Genomic DNA, 17,755 nt, shown 5'->3' with positions numbered 1-17,755 from the left:
TTGCAATATTTATCACTTAGTCAAATTAAACTATATTATAACAAAGTTATCTGCAGAACATACTTTTCACTTGTAATGTAGCTGAGATTATATTAGTAACACAGTAATAATCTTCCCCATTTCCATTACAACTTTTATCTCCAAAGGTAATTGTTTTTCTAGAGTTTACCTGAAAATTAAACAAAAGAAAAGAAGTTCCCGCAAAAGCAGGGGAAACTATGCAAAGTTGGGATTCTACCACTTATCCTACGATTGTATATATCTAAATTGAAGTACAATGCTACAACTACTTTATTCCACCCTAGAGGTCAAACCAGAAAATTAAAGAGATGATGAATGCTGAGGCTTAGGCTGGAGTAAAGCAGGCTGAATTGTTACTTCATTTTTAGAGTACTTTTTGCAGCACTGCCAGAAGCCATCTGTTTCTTTTGATTAGCAGCAAAACAATTTTGCATCCTGAGGAAAAGTGGATGGAAAATGGCTGATGGATATAGGAGAGTGTTTGCATCTATGGAAAATCATTTTAACCACAAAAATCAGAATTATGTTAAAGGAACAAAGCTTATCTCTTGATTTGTAAACATCCTATTATCAAAAGATATCACTTTCTATAGCTATAAACTTATCCAGCCGTGTGATGCATCCACGAGTAAGTACACTAAAGTGCACCTTGCCACTTGTCAGCGATACATCCCGTTGTCTCAAAGATGACTCTACAGTTGCTTTATGTTAATTCTATTGCCACAAACCTCTGCCAGTAAAGACAAAACATGTATGCATTACTCCAGTATAAGTTAACTTCAAATTATTGTTTTGGGGGTCATCCCTCTAAGCAAAAGAATTTGAGCTAACATTATTCAAACTGGAAAAAAAAACATTTTATCCAGTTATGATGGACTTAGATTCATAGAGCATTTCAAATGAATATTGCATTTAAACATTTTCAGAGTTAACACTGATCTGAACCAGAGCACATCATCACATAATGGTTTCTAGATAAATAAGCAACATATACAATTCATATGTTTACTATAGCACCCAAGACATCGTGTACTGTGAAGTGTAAACTCAAACACAAGAGCAATAAATAGCCCGAAGCATTTAACATACTATCATGTATCTTAAGATTTTCTTCTGCCTCAACATTCATAAAAACATTCCGAATTGAATTATTCGGGCCCCTGGGCAATTCACTGAAAGACTTCAAAGTTTTATTTAGTTTGTGCAAGAGGACTTTAAAGTAAACAAGAAAAAAATCCAAGGGGGGGGGGAAGACCTTTTCACTTTCTTGGTATCTTTTCCACGCCTCAGTCTTCTAGCTGACAACGTATTTTTTCACTTATCACACAACTCGGCAATCTCTTGAGGGCTAACTAGCTGTCTATTTTTGTGGAACCTCCAGTCTTCATAGCTGACTTAAGCCAAGTGAGATGCTTAGTATAGAAAACCAGATTTTATGTTCAGGACAATTATGAAAAATAATGGCAATATCCACAACAAAATGATAAATCAGTATTGAAACTGCTCGACTAAAAACACACATAATGGGCTCTAAATGTTGAAAAAGTGACCTTTACACAGGGTATAGAAAGGAACTATTCTCTTCTGATAATGGTTTAACAGGAAGAGGATACAGAAGAGCTCTTCAATTTGGCTATAGGCAATTTTCTTTTTTTAGGTGTTTTTTCTAATCAAGCATCTGTTTGGAGAGCTTATGAAAGAAGAGTCAGGTAATTAGTGGAATATTAAAAAAACAAATGACAAATGCTACCTCAAGAAAAAACTCTTCATTGTTTCACCAATAATCACAGGTTTTAAAGCTCTAGCATTAGCAAATCAGACAACACATTTAAAATGGCAATTCCGCCCTTTTTTCCATACTGCATGGACTAAATGCATTAATCCCAGTGGATTTTTGCTCAGGCCAAAAATAAAACAAAAGATTCTTTCCTCTTCTTCCCCATAGAAAGATCCTCCCTTACCTGAATCACTTTTCTCTGAGCTTCCCATACTTAGGCTGAATGTACGCTACCAGATATTATAACTGATGACATTGCTTCTGTACCTAAAAGGGTTTGTCATCACATAGAGCTGTATTAAAGCCTCTGTATATTTTCCAATAAGCTTAAAAACCACCATCAAATTTTACAGGGATATATGGCTAGTCTATTTTATATAGCCCTGAAACCAATAACAAAAATTTAAATATTACACCTGTTTGAATACCAGAAGTGTTCAATATATCATCAGTTGAGAGAGACAGTTGGCAGTCTACCATAACTATCAGTCTCCAAATCTTGAACAAACATCTAACTTGTTACTAATAAAGAAACAAAATGTTATACATTAATATTTTAAGAGAAAAAAGTTGTTAGATGGTACATGTTTTCATAAGGGCAGAACATAAGGTTGGCTGAGTTTTCTAAATAGGTAAAATAATCTATTTAAGTACTGTGATGGCTAATGCAAATACTATACTGCTGAGAATGGGATAAGCATTTGAACACAGTAAAAATTAATGAGTGAGCAAGAATCCTTTAAAAAAAACTATAGACTTTCAATTCTGGGTAAATTACTTGAAATTCCTGAAGAAACTCAAATACTGGGACACAGAACAAGTCACTCTCTCAACATCTAAGGTATAAAATTATTCACTTTTTGTGGATAGGTTCTAATAAATGGAAGCTACCACAACACTTACCGTTCTCGGTCTTGTTCAAGGGCTTTCTGCTCAGCTTCTAGACTAGCCTGCAGACCTGCCTGTTCGCTGCAGCTGTTGTTCAAGGTGGCAAGCTTCTGTTTCTGCTCTTCAATTTCAAAGTCTATTGTTGAACGACGTTGCAAAGCAGAGTGCCTCCTTTCTAACTTAGCAACAGCTTGCTCCAGCGCCTCTCTCTGCTGTTTTTCCCTTGATTCAAGTATTTCTTTTTCCTTTTTCCGAACCTTTTCTTCCTGACGAGCTACATTGGCTGTGAATTCAAAGGTTTCTTGAAGCTGCTGCAGTTGATTTGTGCTAGCTCTATACTGGGCAAGCTGCTCCTCTTTTTCTTCTATTTCTTTCTCTATTTGATAGAGAGTATTATCTAACCCTAACAAGCCCCTATCAAGGACTTCAGAAGCTCTTTGTTTTTCTTCCAGCAGAGCTGGCAAATGATTACTCTTCAGATACTCAAGCTGGCGTACTTTAGATTGGAGCCTGTACTCCGCTGGCTTTATCTTGTCAACTTCCTCAGCCTTGAGTACGGCATCCACACAGTTTTCATCATCTCTCTTGACATTTAAATGTTCTTCATGTGCAAATTTTAATTGTTCCAGAGTTTCATCTGCTAGTTCCTTTTCTAGGTGATCCATTTGCTGAACTAAATCTTTTTCCAAAATAGTCAACTGTTGCAGCTGTTTCCTTTTAAACTCTATGAAATCATGCTGTGCTTTTTCTAACTCTTCACAGTTTTCATCACCTTCAGATCGGGCTTCTTTGACTTTCAAAAGAGATTCTCTAATATTCTCAAGATCTCTTTTCTCTTCTTCAACTCTTTGTACATCCCCTCTCTTCAGGAGTTCTATCATGACCTGCTTTTCTCGAAGCTGTTCTTCTAGATGAGCCACCAGCAACACCTGCTCCCTTTCTTGTTCTTCAAGTCTCTTTTTTTCTGATTCCAGCTTAATATACTGTTCATCTTTTTCCTTTTTAAGTTTTTCTAGTTCACGGAAAATTTGCATTTTCTCTGCTTTTTCATTATGATTAAGTTCTTGTAGTCGCTGCAACTCCTCTTTGACCCGGGCAAAAATTTCTTCCTGCTGCTTTTTCTTTTGAAGCTCTATCTCCTGTTGTTCCCGTAATCTCTCTTCTTCAAATTTTTCTTTTTCAGCCAGCAAATCCTTTAACCTGCTCTCAATGTGAACACTTCTCCGTTTCAGACTCTCTTCCTGTTTTCGAATTTGCAGCTGTACTATTTCTGTTTCTTTGCGCTGTGACTCTACTTCTTGCTGCATTCTTACAAGTTCTGCTTTGTCAGACCTTTGTTTTTCTTCCATCTCTTCTATTTGTTTCCTACAGTAAAAAATTACATGCAATAATTCAAACTTTTCTTTCTTGTTTTCCAAAAGACAACATATCCTTTAGAAGTTAAAAATGTTTGGACAAGGATTTTGCAGTATATGTAATGGTTTCTTTTTTTAATAGTTTTGGTTTGCCACAGGTTAAGATCCTGCATTGCTTCGAAGTGACTTCAATGCATGAGACAAATGGTAAAGAGATTTTTATAGTCTATTTCAACATATAAAGTTGTGGATATATGAAATTATAGGAAGACATGTTACATAGCATTTACATTAGAAAATTAGACTATTAGCTCTGTCAAATCCAATAAAAATATGGATAGAACACGAGTGCACACAGTGAAGAGTAAATTATATATTTTTATGTATACATACATTCTCATATACACAATATGTATAAAAGGACTTGATTAGAAATTTGCCTCACCAAATTTAAGCCAACTGATGAATTAAAACAATGTCTTCTCTTTAGGTGAACCCAACTGAATTATTGATAAACAGGATTATAAGCTTAGGAACAGATGTATTCGAGAGAGAAATTACTTTAAGATAAATTATTATGTCCTGTGCAATCTCTCTTTTAAAGGTTCTAGTGGATTCCAAATGAGGACAGACTAAGACTTGAAGGTCACCATTATCCCCATAATGCTATTACCTGAATACACGTAGAGATAATCTGCAAGTCAGCTGGTTATTTTGCAAAAAGTTAACATCAGATAAATTAAAGCACAAGCAAAACAACTTCAGCGCAATCTGAATTCAAATCCTATCAACATAACAAAGAGGATAAATACCAGTGATTCTGTTGCATCATTTTCTGAATAACATCATCTAATGCTTCAGAGTTTCAGGGGTTTTCTGAGTTTACTTAGCTTAGTCCAAATACATTAACAGCTCTTTCAAAATGGAGCAAGCAGTCTAAAGCTGAGATGGCAGAAAGTGTCTTTCAGCTTATGAATCTAATCAATGCTGTGATCTGCAACAAGGTAAGAGCTATTACTTCTAAAAATCTTAGCAGGTATGATGAGCCAGAACAGTCAGCTCCATTTGCCAGCTGAGGTCAATACTTTCCTTTGCACTTCAAACTGATTTCTAAATAACGTCCTGATAAGTATGATTAGTATGCTCATACCAGCGCTACAGTTATATTTAAGAGAAGCAGAGTTTATAGCATTAGTTGTCCTAATGAAGATTCACTCCAAAGGCAACTAAATAATAAAAGAAAGATCTGAATAAAGAATATAACTTGCCATCTTTTAGAACAACATAATGAAAGTTAAGAGCGAAAGTAATACATTTGTATGATCTACCATCCTTACACCTTTGTATTTGGTGTTTCCCTTGCTAAAGATCACATTTAGCTACAATTCAGCTTGTCTGTTACTGATCAGTAAGAATGAGCAGTTCAAGAAAATAACCAAAATCTTCACAGAAGATAAAACAAGATAAAATTATTTATATCAGGAACCTCTGCTTGCTGAGTAACAACATGATTCCAAATTAATCATTTCAATGAGTCTACAATGTGTATATATATTCACACACATGTACATAAAGACCACAGAGAATAATGTTACCTTTTACTTTCTAATTTTTCAAGCTCCTCTCGTTGTTGCCTCTCAAATTCTAGCCTGATTTTAAAAAAAGAACACAATAAAAAGGTTATTAATTCCTGAATATCACAAAAAATAGGAAGACATGATGCAATTCAGTGTCTGTTTAGAAGATTATAACAATAGTACAAATCAAAAGTTTTAAAAAACTACTTTCTACAATAGCAGAAAATATTTCCTTCATTAGGGTTACAAATTAGATATCATGCTGTCTGACCCAAATACAACAAAAAAGTAACTTAATTTCTGAACCCCCCCCGAACTATTTAAAAAGTAAAGTTAAACAAGACAGATAAACTATTAGCATAGCCTCTGCAAGTTAACTACATGCGGACATGGCAATCAATACATAGAAACTGAATTTCTCTACCTTAGACAGATCGGTCCTTTTACAGGGAAAAGACTGCCATGGGAGGCAGAGGGAAACAGAGCAATCAATTAAGAAAGGAATTGATAGAAAAAACATTAGCCGTACAGAAGATTTTAAAGTCAACAACAGTTTTTTTTATTAGAGGTTAAATTGGTTAGATTAATAGAACAATCATCACATTACTATTCAAAAGTAAAATTTAAGTTGTTCTTTCTAAACACATTTTTCAAATGCCAGTGATGTGGTTTATTAACTTGGCCACTTCTGAGAAGGGAAAGAGCTACAAAAGTATGCTACCACATGCTCGCAGTTCTTCCTTCTCCTCCAAAGGAAAAAAAAAAAAACCCCTGAAACCCAAAATATTACTATGATGTAACCAGCAGGGTTGAAAAACCTCAAATTCCTGCAAAATGAAACATTCAAGCACAGAACACAATCCAAACCCATTTATCTAAAATATTTTGAGGTCTTAATGTATTTGATAAGGTTCTGAATAATTACAGGAGAGTATTTTATGTCATTTTCAATATCAGCTCTTATTACAGTTCCACAGAAGGCCTCTTATTTTAATTACCTTTGAATGATTTATGTTTTTTAAGGAAGTTTCTGAAAATAATATCTCTATGCTTTTTTAAATAAAAAAGGAAAATGTGAATTCAGATCCTATCAATATAATAAAGGGGATAAATATCAGTGATTCTGTTGCATCGTTTTCTGAATAACATGTTCTAATGCTTCAGAGTTTCAGGGTTTTTCTGAGCTTACTTAACTTAGTCCAACTATACAAACACCTTCAGAAAGCTGTAGCGGGTCTGAAATAACTGGATATTTGTGTATTTGGTTGAATATAGAGAACCTATATGTGGACTAAATATTCAACCAAATACACAAATACCCAGTTACTTCAGACCTGTTACACCTTAAGGAGCTTGCAGATTAGTGAGATACGTTCATAAACACTGAAAAAAATGAAGACTGCACCACAAGTTAACTTTAAGTATGTGAGGAACTGCAGTTTAAGATGTCATGACCACAATTATATAACCAAGTTTTTTAAAAGTAGGTTATGTTTAATATTTCTTTCTAAAATCATACAAATGCCTATGACAAAAAGGAATTGCCCTTGGAAACATGCAAAAAATAGAACAATAATCTAAAGTTTACAAAGCAATTTAAACGAACTTTGATTCCTACGTGCTCAGGAAGTATCTTTAACTGCTGCAATGGCGGAGAAAAACTAGTTTAACAAAATCAATTTTTCCCTATTTCTCACAAATTCATTCTAAAAAATGCCTTCTACAATGCCTAAGGGATTAGCAAATGTAGATTTTTATACACAACTCCAGATAACCAGAGACCTCATGTAAATATCTCACCAAGAGCCCCTTCACATTTGCATTAAAACTATGTCTAGGATGGGCACTATCTCAATATTTCAGCACAAGAAGAGATGACAACAACTTAGTATTTTTAATTTGATCACAATTTCTGTTGCAGCAATGCAAAATCCAGAAAGTTATGCAAGAGAACAAAAAGCAATCTTAAGGGACCTTCAGAAAGCAAAAGCTTAATTCAATTGTTACCATGTGCTTATTTTATTTTATTTATTTTTTTTTTTTTTAAGCTATACCTCAATAAGCCCTTGCTTCGGCTATGGTCTGCTGCCTCTGGAATTCATAGATGTTAGTTATCACTTCTTACCTAGGGCTTGGCTAACAAATGGCACTATATTCATTACTTCAGCTGAAAATAATATAGACCCTGAGGAATATAGCTCTGGTCTGTGGAAATGCAGATGTCTGTTGAGCACTGTCAGACGTAGATCATCTTTGCTTAGACAGTTGGCAAAGATGATTTACAAGTATTCCCATGTGTCATGGTTTAACCCTAGCCAGCAGCTAAGCACCACGCAACCGCTCACTCACTTCCCTCCCAGCCAGTGGGATGGGGGAGAGAATTGGAAAGAAAAAGGTAAAACTCGTGGGTTGAGATAAAAACAGTTTAACAGAACAGAAAGGAAGAAACTAATAATGATAATAACAATAATAATAAAATGACAATAATAATAAAAGGATTGGAATATACAAAACAAGTGATGCACAATGCAATTGCTCACCACTCACAGACCAATGCCCAGTTAGTTCCCGAGCAGCGATCCTCCCCCAGGCCAATTCCCCCCAGTTTATATATTGGACATGATGTCACATGGTATGGAATACCCTGTTGGCCAGTTTGGGTCAGCTGTCCTGGCTGTGTCCCCTCCCAGCTTCTCATGCCCCTCCAGCCTTCTTGCTGACTAGGCATGAGAAGCTGAAAAATCCTTGACTTAGTCTAAACACTACTTAGAAACAACTGAAAACATCAGTGTGTTATCAACATTCTTCTCACACTGAATCCAAAACATAGTACTATACCAGCTATTAGAAAGAAAATTAACTCTATCCCATCCAAAACCAGGACACTATGCTTCGTTAAGCCATAATGATATAAAATGTTTCACATCGGCTAACTTAATGTGCAAAGCTAGAGCAAAAATCTTTTGATATTTTGACTGTCCTATAAAACACAAAATCTGGCAAATGTATTTTAAATAAGCATAAAACAGTAACTAGCTTTTGACTGAGATCTGATACAAGGAATATCAGCCATCACAGGAATCAGTCTGATATAAAAACTGGTCAGTGGTAAAAACTCTGTGATTTTCTCTGTGAGGAATTGTCTCTAATACCTTTAACAGTGGTGTCATGACAATCAGTTTTACCTTACACTGAAATAAAAACTGGTCGTATTCAAAAGGTTGCTCAGGAAAGAGGAATTAACTATGCAAAAGTGGTTCTTTCTTCAGTGAAAATGGCTATTTCCCAAAGCCAAATATGGATCATCATCAACACTCCATTCAACAGCTTCCAAATGCTACACCCAATTGTTTTAAAAATGCACATTTAAAGCATTTTAGACAAGTAAATACCCCTATGAAGAGAAGGGCTAACACAGCCTGGTGTTTTGCTGCTACATAAATTCTGTGGTGCCTAAGAAGGTCTGAGCTCCACTGAAGGCTCTCCTACCTAGGGGTTATTCACAGTGTCTCTATTCTCTCTCAAAGGTGCTCACACTGGAGCCTTTATTTCTGCAGGGGTAATATTAATGCCTGCCTTCCTTAGCTGGCTGCCTGTTTTCTCAATATATTTAGGAATTCACCATTTTTTAAGACCATTACCTCTGCAATATTTGCTTAAAACTGGTTATGGGCTCAAAGTTATTTCAGGATAGGAGATAATCTGGGGAGGCAGGACAGGCAGTCAATGATTGCAGAAACCTTGTTTATTGAAGAAGCTAGTAAAAAAAAAAATCTCAGCATCACTGAAAAAATCACTGGCTATAACAACAAACCACAGATGCAATACTGCTGTTTTCTGGTTTAGTCTACCCGTAATAAAAATCTTTTTCACATAACCCCTACTCCCTTTATTAATATGAACACCACTGTGAATAGAAAAAAATATTAGCTTGAAATTAAAAAGAAAGAAACATAGAGATATTAAAGACTAGAATCCACTCTTTCTTCTTTCATAGATCTACCACAAAGGAACATAATCTGATCAGTGTTGAATTAAATAGACACTATTTTCCTCGAAAACATGGCATATCTAGTGATAAGAGCAGTGTTGATAAGCTGCAGAGAAAGGAAGTCAGTTCTACTAGCACAGTACTACAATACCTTAATTTACACAGCACAAAAGTGCTATCTGGTACTACATCTGTTAGGAAAGACTGAGTACTGGCAAGACTACAAAGATGTTACAATGCTGTTCAGTAGCCCAATTTATGAAATTAATTTAAAAAACAAAACAAAAACCCCCATGCTAAATCCATGACAAGACCAAGGTTTCTCATGAGTGATTTTAGAGTTACAGTATAATGTAGCTTACAAAAGGTCCACAAATTAAATCTTCAGCATAAATCTATGTGCAAAATTCTATTTTATCCAAAGCTTATTATCTGAAGCAGTGTTGCATGACATCAGATTAAAGACAAAGACTGGGAACAAGCAGAACAAAGAATTTTGCATGTTAAGCCAAAATTTTATGCAACTATCTCCACATATGGGAAATCAACAGCCAAACAAAACACACACACATGCACACACACCCCCAACAAAAGCCACGCACAAAGACCACCCATCTGAAAACACAACTAAATATAACACTGATTTTCACATGGGAAAGATACAGATATAGTAAGCAAGATCCATCATTTATCTGCTTTCACAACAACTGAAGATAATACCCCAAAGGCTCTTTTCCCATTGATTGCTAGATGCGAGATCTTACAAGCTGTTCATTGCAACCTACAGAAATTGCAAATTTAGCTACCAGTCTTTAGGTTATCAAAACTGAAACTGGAAGAAAGGTGGTCTTGAAAGTGCTAAATTAACAATAGGCAGAATGCTAGTCAGCTACAGAAGTTGCAAAAAAAAAAACAACCCCAAAAAACAGAGGACCAGCTACTGAATCCAGATGTACACTGCTGGTGGACAGTATAGCACCATTACGTTAGGAGAAACTGACACTACAATCTATTGTAATAAAGGGTCATACCAAAGGACCACGTCCTACGTTGTTCCTGATGGAAAAAAAAAAAAAAGTCTAAACCAAATTTACTGTAGGGTATTCTTTTCCATCTGCACTTTTCGAGGAAGCAAGATGCTCACCCCCACCTAACGTCTTGGGTAAAATTACCCTGCCTTTGATATCTGGAGATCAGATTTATTGAATGTTTTACCCAGGCTGAACAGAGTCACCACTCAGAAGAATAACCACTGCAGCACTGTACTTGCTAAGCAGCATTCCTAGCTGGAAGTACACAGCTCAAGCACCTGCAAGCTGCCTAACTCCTTACAAATACAATGCCATTGGCTTTGAATTATTACTAAGGCCTAAATGCTTGGTGTCTGCTTTATTCAAAATGTATTCTTTTCTTTAACTTGCATTTACCCTGCCCACCTGTTCCCCCTAAAGCAACACTTTCTGCAGAATTATCTCCTTGGGACAAGCTCACCACAAGATCAGAAAAACCCCAGTGCTGTCACAAAGGAGGAGATGGAAAGGAAACAGTGTTAGCATCAACACAAATAAATTTAAAACAGTCATGGAACCCCAGAGTAAGCTCAAAAGCTGCTGTTGCCAAATTGCTGTCCATAAAGATGCATCAGTTATGGAAGATAACTTTCTTCTATGATTTTTAAGACCAGGGCTCAGTTAAGTGGCAGTGCAAACCTCAGAGCCTACCTTCTCTTTGCAGCAGTCATGAAAGCAGTAAAAACAGTCATATTTGAGGTTTGCTTTGTTAGGGTTTTTTTTTTTTTGGTTGGTTGGTTGGTAGGTTTTGGTTTTGGATACGCAACCATTGGGACCAGTACTGTTCAATATCTTCATCAATGACATGGACAGCGGGATCAAGCGCACCCTCAGCAAGTCTGCAGATGACACCAAGCTGTGTGCTGCAGTTGACGCGCCTGAGTGTTGGGATGCCATCCAGAGGGACCTGGACAAGCTCGAGAAGTGGGCCCATGTGAACCTCATGAGGTTCAACAAGGCCAAGTGCAGGGTCCTGCCTCTGGGTCAGGGCAACCCCCGGTATCAATACAGGCTCAGGGGATGAAGGGATTGAGAGCAGCCCTGCTGAGAAGGGCTTGGGGGTACTGGTGGGTGAAAAGCTGGATGTGAGCCGACAATGTGCGCTCGCAGCCCGGAAGACCATTCATATTCTGGGCCGCATCAAAAGAAGCGAGGCCTGCAAGTCGAGGGAGGCGATTCTGCCCCTCTACTCCACTCTGGTGAGACTCCACCTGGAGTACTGAATCCAGCTCTGGAGCCCTCGGTACAGGAAAGACGTGGACCTGTTGGAGCGGCTCCAGAGGAGGGCCACAAAAACGGTCAGGGGGATGGAACACCTCTCCTATGAAGAAAGCCTAAGAGAGTTACGGCTATTCAGCCTGGAGAAGAGAAGGCTCCAGGGAGACCTTAGTGCAGCCTTTCAATACCTAAAGGGGGCTCATAAGAAAACTGGGGACAAACTTTTTAGCACGGCCTGTTGTGACAGGACAAGGGGTAATGGTTTTAAACTAAAAGAGGGTAGGTTTTGACTAGATATAAGGAAGAAATTTTTTACAATGAGGGTGGTGAAACACTGGCACAGGTTGCCCAGAGAGGTGGTAGATGCCCCATCCCTGGAAACATTCCAGGTCAGGTTGGACGGGGGTCTGAGCAACCTGATCTCGTTGAAGATGTCCCTGCTCATTGCAGGGGGGTTGGACGAGGTGACCTTTAAAAGGTCCCTTCCAACCCAAACTATTCTATGACTCATGAGCTTCCTTGCTTAGAATAACATATGTACATAATGGTGACTATGGAACAACCTCAGGTAGGTTTTATTGCTCACAAACAAGTGACAGTCATGCAGACCTACATTCCTCCTGTAATGTGAGCCTTAGGCATAATCCTTTCTTGTGTTTACAAATTAAGCAGGACAAAATACCTATTCCTGCAAGCCAGTTCACAAAGATTAATTGAATGCAGACTAGCAGGAGAATATCAATAGTTAACTCTCTGCTTGTAGTTTAGTCTAATAAAACACAGACATGAAAGTGTTCAGGAATATGAAAGGTATTTCACCCAATCTTAGCCTCAATTTCAGCAGCAACAATGCTCTCGTAATCACACCCAAGAAAGGAAAATAAAAGTTAGAAGAAGTGTCAGATGGGAAAAACGGCAGTGTTTCTAAGAATTGCTGCACACATTGATAATTTAATTATATTATTCACACTGTTCAATTTCCAGGAAAGCAAGATGTTTGAAGAACTGATAAGGAAAAAAGAAGCTATATTCCACAGAACATATCAAGGGGGAAGAAGAATTTGCTGCAATCTACTCCATCTGAGACAAGCAAGTATCTCTCCAGACTTTCTCTCACTCTCTCTTTTGTTTTTTGTTTTTTAAATAAGTTACAGGAAAAATCCTCTCTATAAGACACAATTTGGCATTATCTGAAGACAGTATGAACTTCTTGGGCAGGGAAATCATTCTTAAGTCCACCTTCAACTGCGCCTTGCCCATGCCATTATATTTTGCTGCAAATTTGAAAGAGTAAAAGTGAAGCAATGCTGAAACTGTCTGTCCTACTCTATGCTGACTGCAAAGTCAAGGTCAGTACTGAGCAGTATAATGCAATTATTCATAACAGTATTGTACCAGAGTAACATTATTAGTCGGGGAAAAGCCCATGGTAGCTGATCAATAACAAGAGGTAACAAACAAGAGCCAGGAATTTTCCTCAGCCCACAGAAAATATAGTACTAGCAACTATCACTAGAAGTTTTTAGATTGAACTATTGGAAAAGCTAAAGAAATAGCAAAACATACATAAACTTTTTGACCTTCTCCTTCAGCTCTGTCTGAAAAAAAAAGATGTAATTTATCAGTGTTATTACACATACTCACTGTATTTAAGACATTGTTTAACTTGAAGTTATTATTACCTGTCCAATCTTCCTAAATGCTAATGGAAAAAGAGCAACCCCACAGTAAAACTTGGGAGTAAAGCTGCACTATCCAAGCCTATAATTCAATTTACAGCCAATTTTTCAAAAGTGCATAGGTGGTTAAAGTGCCTCATCTCACACTCAATTCAAAACACAGGCACTAGTTATTGAAAAAAAAATTAGAACAAAACGCCGTCAATTCTCCGTAAGTCACTTTAAGAACACTGGTAAAAACATTAAAAACAGCTTCTCTACAATAAGCAGTCTATGTCATTCTAACTATATAATAAAACTGTTTTCCACATCCTAACTTGGCCACCTACTAGGAGTTATATAGGTGAGAACATAAGACATGCATTTCCCAGCCTTTTTATGATTGTATTGGTACTATACAAACTCAAGAAATCTTAATTTTCAGTTTACAATGCATTTTTCTCAGGAAAAATAGTTAACTTGTATTTCTGAAGAAAGTATAAATGTAAAATTTGCTGTATCATTATTGTGCTGAACTGCCTTGGTTATAATGCAAATGTTGTCTCCCAGATTCCAGGTACTACAACTTCCTTTATGCTAGATCTATCAGTGTGGGTGTTCACTGGTGCAGTTACACTTGCGTTATTTGGGAGAAATCCCAGGTAAAAGGAAGTTTTAAGCAGGATGGAAAGCTCCTCAGTGTCCCTTCACCCCATTTTCTAGCATGGACTAGTTCAAATAACATTTCTGAAAAGTTCTGGCTTCATTCAGAAGCCCATTATTTAACAAGCATAACCTGAGAACAAAATATTTTCTACTATTATTGCCATTTGGAACATTCAAACCACTAAAATGAAGAATGGTTGGAATTTTAACAACCGCATTTTAGAATATACTCACCCTGGATTATAAAGCATAACTGCTGACAAGTTCTCACAAGATTTTGAAAGATCTGTCATAGACAAGCTGAAGGAAGACAGCAGTCCACTCTAACAACAGACCATAAAATAAACATATTAGACAAACACTGATGTACTTACAAACTTACGTTGTTTCACTTGATGAAATATTAACTAAAGTATGTGAAGCAAATAAAAAAAAAATCAATCTACAACAATTGAGGTATGTCTATATTAGCAAGAAATTGTGAAAAGGTTTAAATTTACTGAACACTGATTTAATCTCACCTTTCTTTTCTCCCTTAGCTTAGCAGCTTCTTTGGGGTGGTTAAAACGAAACATATTGGTTCTTCCAAGTAATATAACAGCACCTGATGAGAAAAAACACACACCATTCACTGACAACATTCTGTACCTGAAAATGCCATGCAATTTTTCAGACATGTAATATGTAAGCAAAGACTTCCATTAACAAAGAACAAAATGAAAATGTGTTTTGACAATTCAAGTGTATAACAATGCATGGTGACAGCTACATTAACTGATCTATATAGTTTATCCCTTCCTCTTCCTACTAAAAAAAAACAAAACAAAACAAAAAAAACCCAAAACAAAAAACCCACACATGTTCACACACACAAAGGTCAATCATGTTCATGCAGTTCAGTTAAAGAATAAATATAGGTAGAGGAAGCAGTGAAAGCAGATGCCCCAATTTGATCTATACACTCTTCAACAGTGCTACTTTGGAAGCCACCAGTAGGTACCAGATACAATGGGAATGTCCATAAATGTGACTAAGAACAAACTTGTCCATCCACTACCAATCGCTATCAGGTTTGAATCCACCTAACTGAAAGCTCCAGAGCTCTATAATTTGTACTTTCACTTACCTTTTTCTTCTCTATGTGAAACAACACTGAAGTTTATCATCCCTCAAAATAGGATTATGAGACTTTTATACCCAATAGCTATTTTCTGAAGGAAGAACCTTGAATAATTCATATTGCTCAATGCACATCTATTATTGTATTTAATCAGTTAAGGTACAGGTCACAAATAATGAGATTCTGGGCAATTCTTATCATATTTTAAAGACAACAGCATCAAGATTAATAATTTCCTACTGGGAAGTATATTGTCAGTGATGTCTCACTACTGTTGTAACATGAAAGTCTTCCAAGTTAACTGCCACAGAATCAAGCATTTATCTGTCAGTCAGTATGAGGCATTCTTAAAGAGAAAAAAGGACTCCATTACACTCACAGTATGAAAAAACTGCACTTAGACTGTTCACTGCAAATAAATTCTTACCATCTGAGAATGAATGCTGTCCTTAAGAAGGAATGCTCCTGTTAAAATTAGCTTAATTAGGAATATCAACCCAAATAAGGTCATTCAGTCTTGGCAAATAAACAGCAAAAAGCACTACAGTCATGACATCACTTCTTGCTGTCTACAAAACACCTCAATTTTGGACCATGTGAACAGTTTACCTCAGTCTAATCTTAAAAAGAATTACCTTTCATAAATCTGTACATAGGTTTGTATTGCAAAGTCATTTTGATACCACCTCTTATTTATATGATGACCTTTCCTTCAAGAAGTGTGCTGGGCATACTTTTTATGTAAGCATATTAAAAGGGTTCCCTGACGGTCATGACTGCTGTAGTGAAGAGGCTAAAACTGGTTTTAGTCTACCACTGCTTCATATGCTCACAGTAGTCCCAAACATTTATCTGTTCCACTCCTGCTCACTGCCTGGACGGAAATTTTGTGACAGTGAGAATTTCTATGAAATTCCTTCAGTTACTTTCAAATGAAGATAAAAATAATTATTTGTAAACATTTTTGACCACTTTACTAGGTGGAAGCAACTTAAATAAATAAGCTAAAATTTCAGAATGAATATAGTTATAGATATGTGTTCCTAACTTCATGAATTTAAAAGAAAACAGGAGAAAGAAGCTTAACAACAAGCACCTGACAGTCAAACCCAGATGGCAGATCATATGAACAACTCCTAGGTTTCTCTTTTAGTACTTCTCTGAATCCTATCATCATTTTTGTATTATTCTGTTATTAAGGAAAAAGTCTACAATCTTAACTCCCACTTGACAGAACTTCAATAAGCATCAGCATCAAAGCCTCTTTAGGAAAAAGCCTGGACAAAACCATGCAGTCAGATATTTCCTAAGTACCAGGTTCAATTGTCTGCTGTTGTACATTGCAGCTCTCCATCAGAATGCAAGTATGCAAAGTGCAGCATAAACATCATCATGGAAACATAACTGGATTTGCTATGGGTTTGCTTTCCTTTTATTTACTGTAAGCAACAATTCTTATTCTCCTTGAATGTTTAATGGCAAAGGAAAAAGGTTTGTCAAATACATTGATAGTACTAAAAACAACAACAACAACAACAAAAACTAAGCAAAAAAGACTTTATCATTTGTGGAGCTCTGATCTAACAATTTAACTGCTTGACTCCAACACATAAATGACCAGAGAGCATGGGGCGGGGGGGGGAGGATTTTTATATATAAAAGAAGAATGCCTGTTGAACGTTATCAAGCATCTCTGACCTACACAGATCAATATTTTGGAACTAGGCAAACAAGTGTAACTATAATTAAGATCTTACCAACTTCTAAAAGTCACTTCTTCATTTTTTTATTATTTTTTTTTTATTAACGAACTATAAAAAACAAGCAGTGGGAGGTTAGTAAAGGGCTGGCAGTTTGGCCTAAAAACCTGAAAACTTGGTTTATGCTGTGGATACATTTAAGGTAAAGAACGAACTCTAATCATGAATATTAATTCAGTTACCTCTAGAAATCCTACCATATGTTCTTAAGAATAAAAAATAAATAAGTTACATTTATACAAAAAGGCCACATTTGCCAGAATTCACAAATGCTGCAAGTAATCTGTAGAAGGAAGGTGGTAATTAATTATTATGCTTCTTTTTTTTCCAATCCATGACAGTCTAAAAACTTAACATATTTTCACATGAACAGTTATTAATGATGAACGGAAACATTTAAATATATGAGCAGTTAATCAGCAGTACCTAAAGTGGATATTTAGGGAGGCTGGCACTTAATGCTGTGAGAGTAAATGCTAACACAGCTAGGATACACGGTTTGTGCACGAGTCATTAAACTAGTTATTTCATCAGCTTTGCCCACCTGATGTCATAGGTGACATCTTTCTGTTAGACTCAGTCTAGTTACACAGGCTTAAGGTCAGCTTATGCAGCTGTTTTTTCACAATTTAGGAACACAAAGGAACCCTTTCC

The 17,755-nt window shown here is 36.4% G+C and overlaps 1 protein-coding gene across 2 annotated transcripts in view; it reads right to left on the bottom strand.

Moving 5' to 3' along the window:
• KIF16B (kinesin family member 16B) overlaps positions 1–17,755 on the bottom strand; it is a 148,346-nt gene that overhangs the window by 58,473 nt on the left and 72,118 nt on the right. For both annotated transcript variants that reach the window (XM_010574790.1, XM_010574791.1), the window contains 4 exons: positions 14,743–14,825; positions 14,456–14,544; positions 5,637–5,690; positions 2,702–4,051 (listed from right to left, as the gene is read on the bottom strand). In XM_010574790.1, coding sequence (XP_010573092.1) covers positions 2,702–4,051; positions 5,637–5,690; positions 14,456–14,544; positions 14,743–14,825 — 1,576 coding nt within the window. The remainder of the gene's footprint in view (positions 1–2,701; positions 4,052–5,636; positions 5,691–14,455; positions 14,545–14,742; positions 14,826–17,755) is intronic.

Source organism: Haliaeetus leucocephalus, unplaced genomic scaffold (assembly GCF_000737465.1).
Source record: "Haliaeetus leucocephalus isolate CR32 unplaced genomic scaffold, Haliaeetus_leucocephalus-4.0 Scaffold450, whole genome shotgun sequence".
Classification (NCBI taxonomy): domain Eukaryota; kingdom Metazoa; phylum Chordata; class Aves; order Accipitriformes; family Accipitridae; genus Haliaeetus; species Haliaeetus leucocephalus.
Note: the sequence above shows the minus strand (reverse complement) of the source record. Positions and strands in the feature narration are given on the sequence as shown.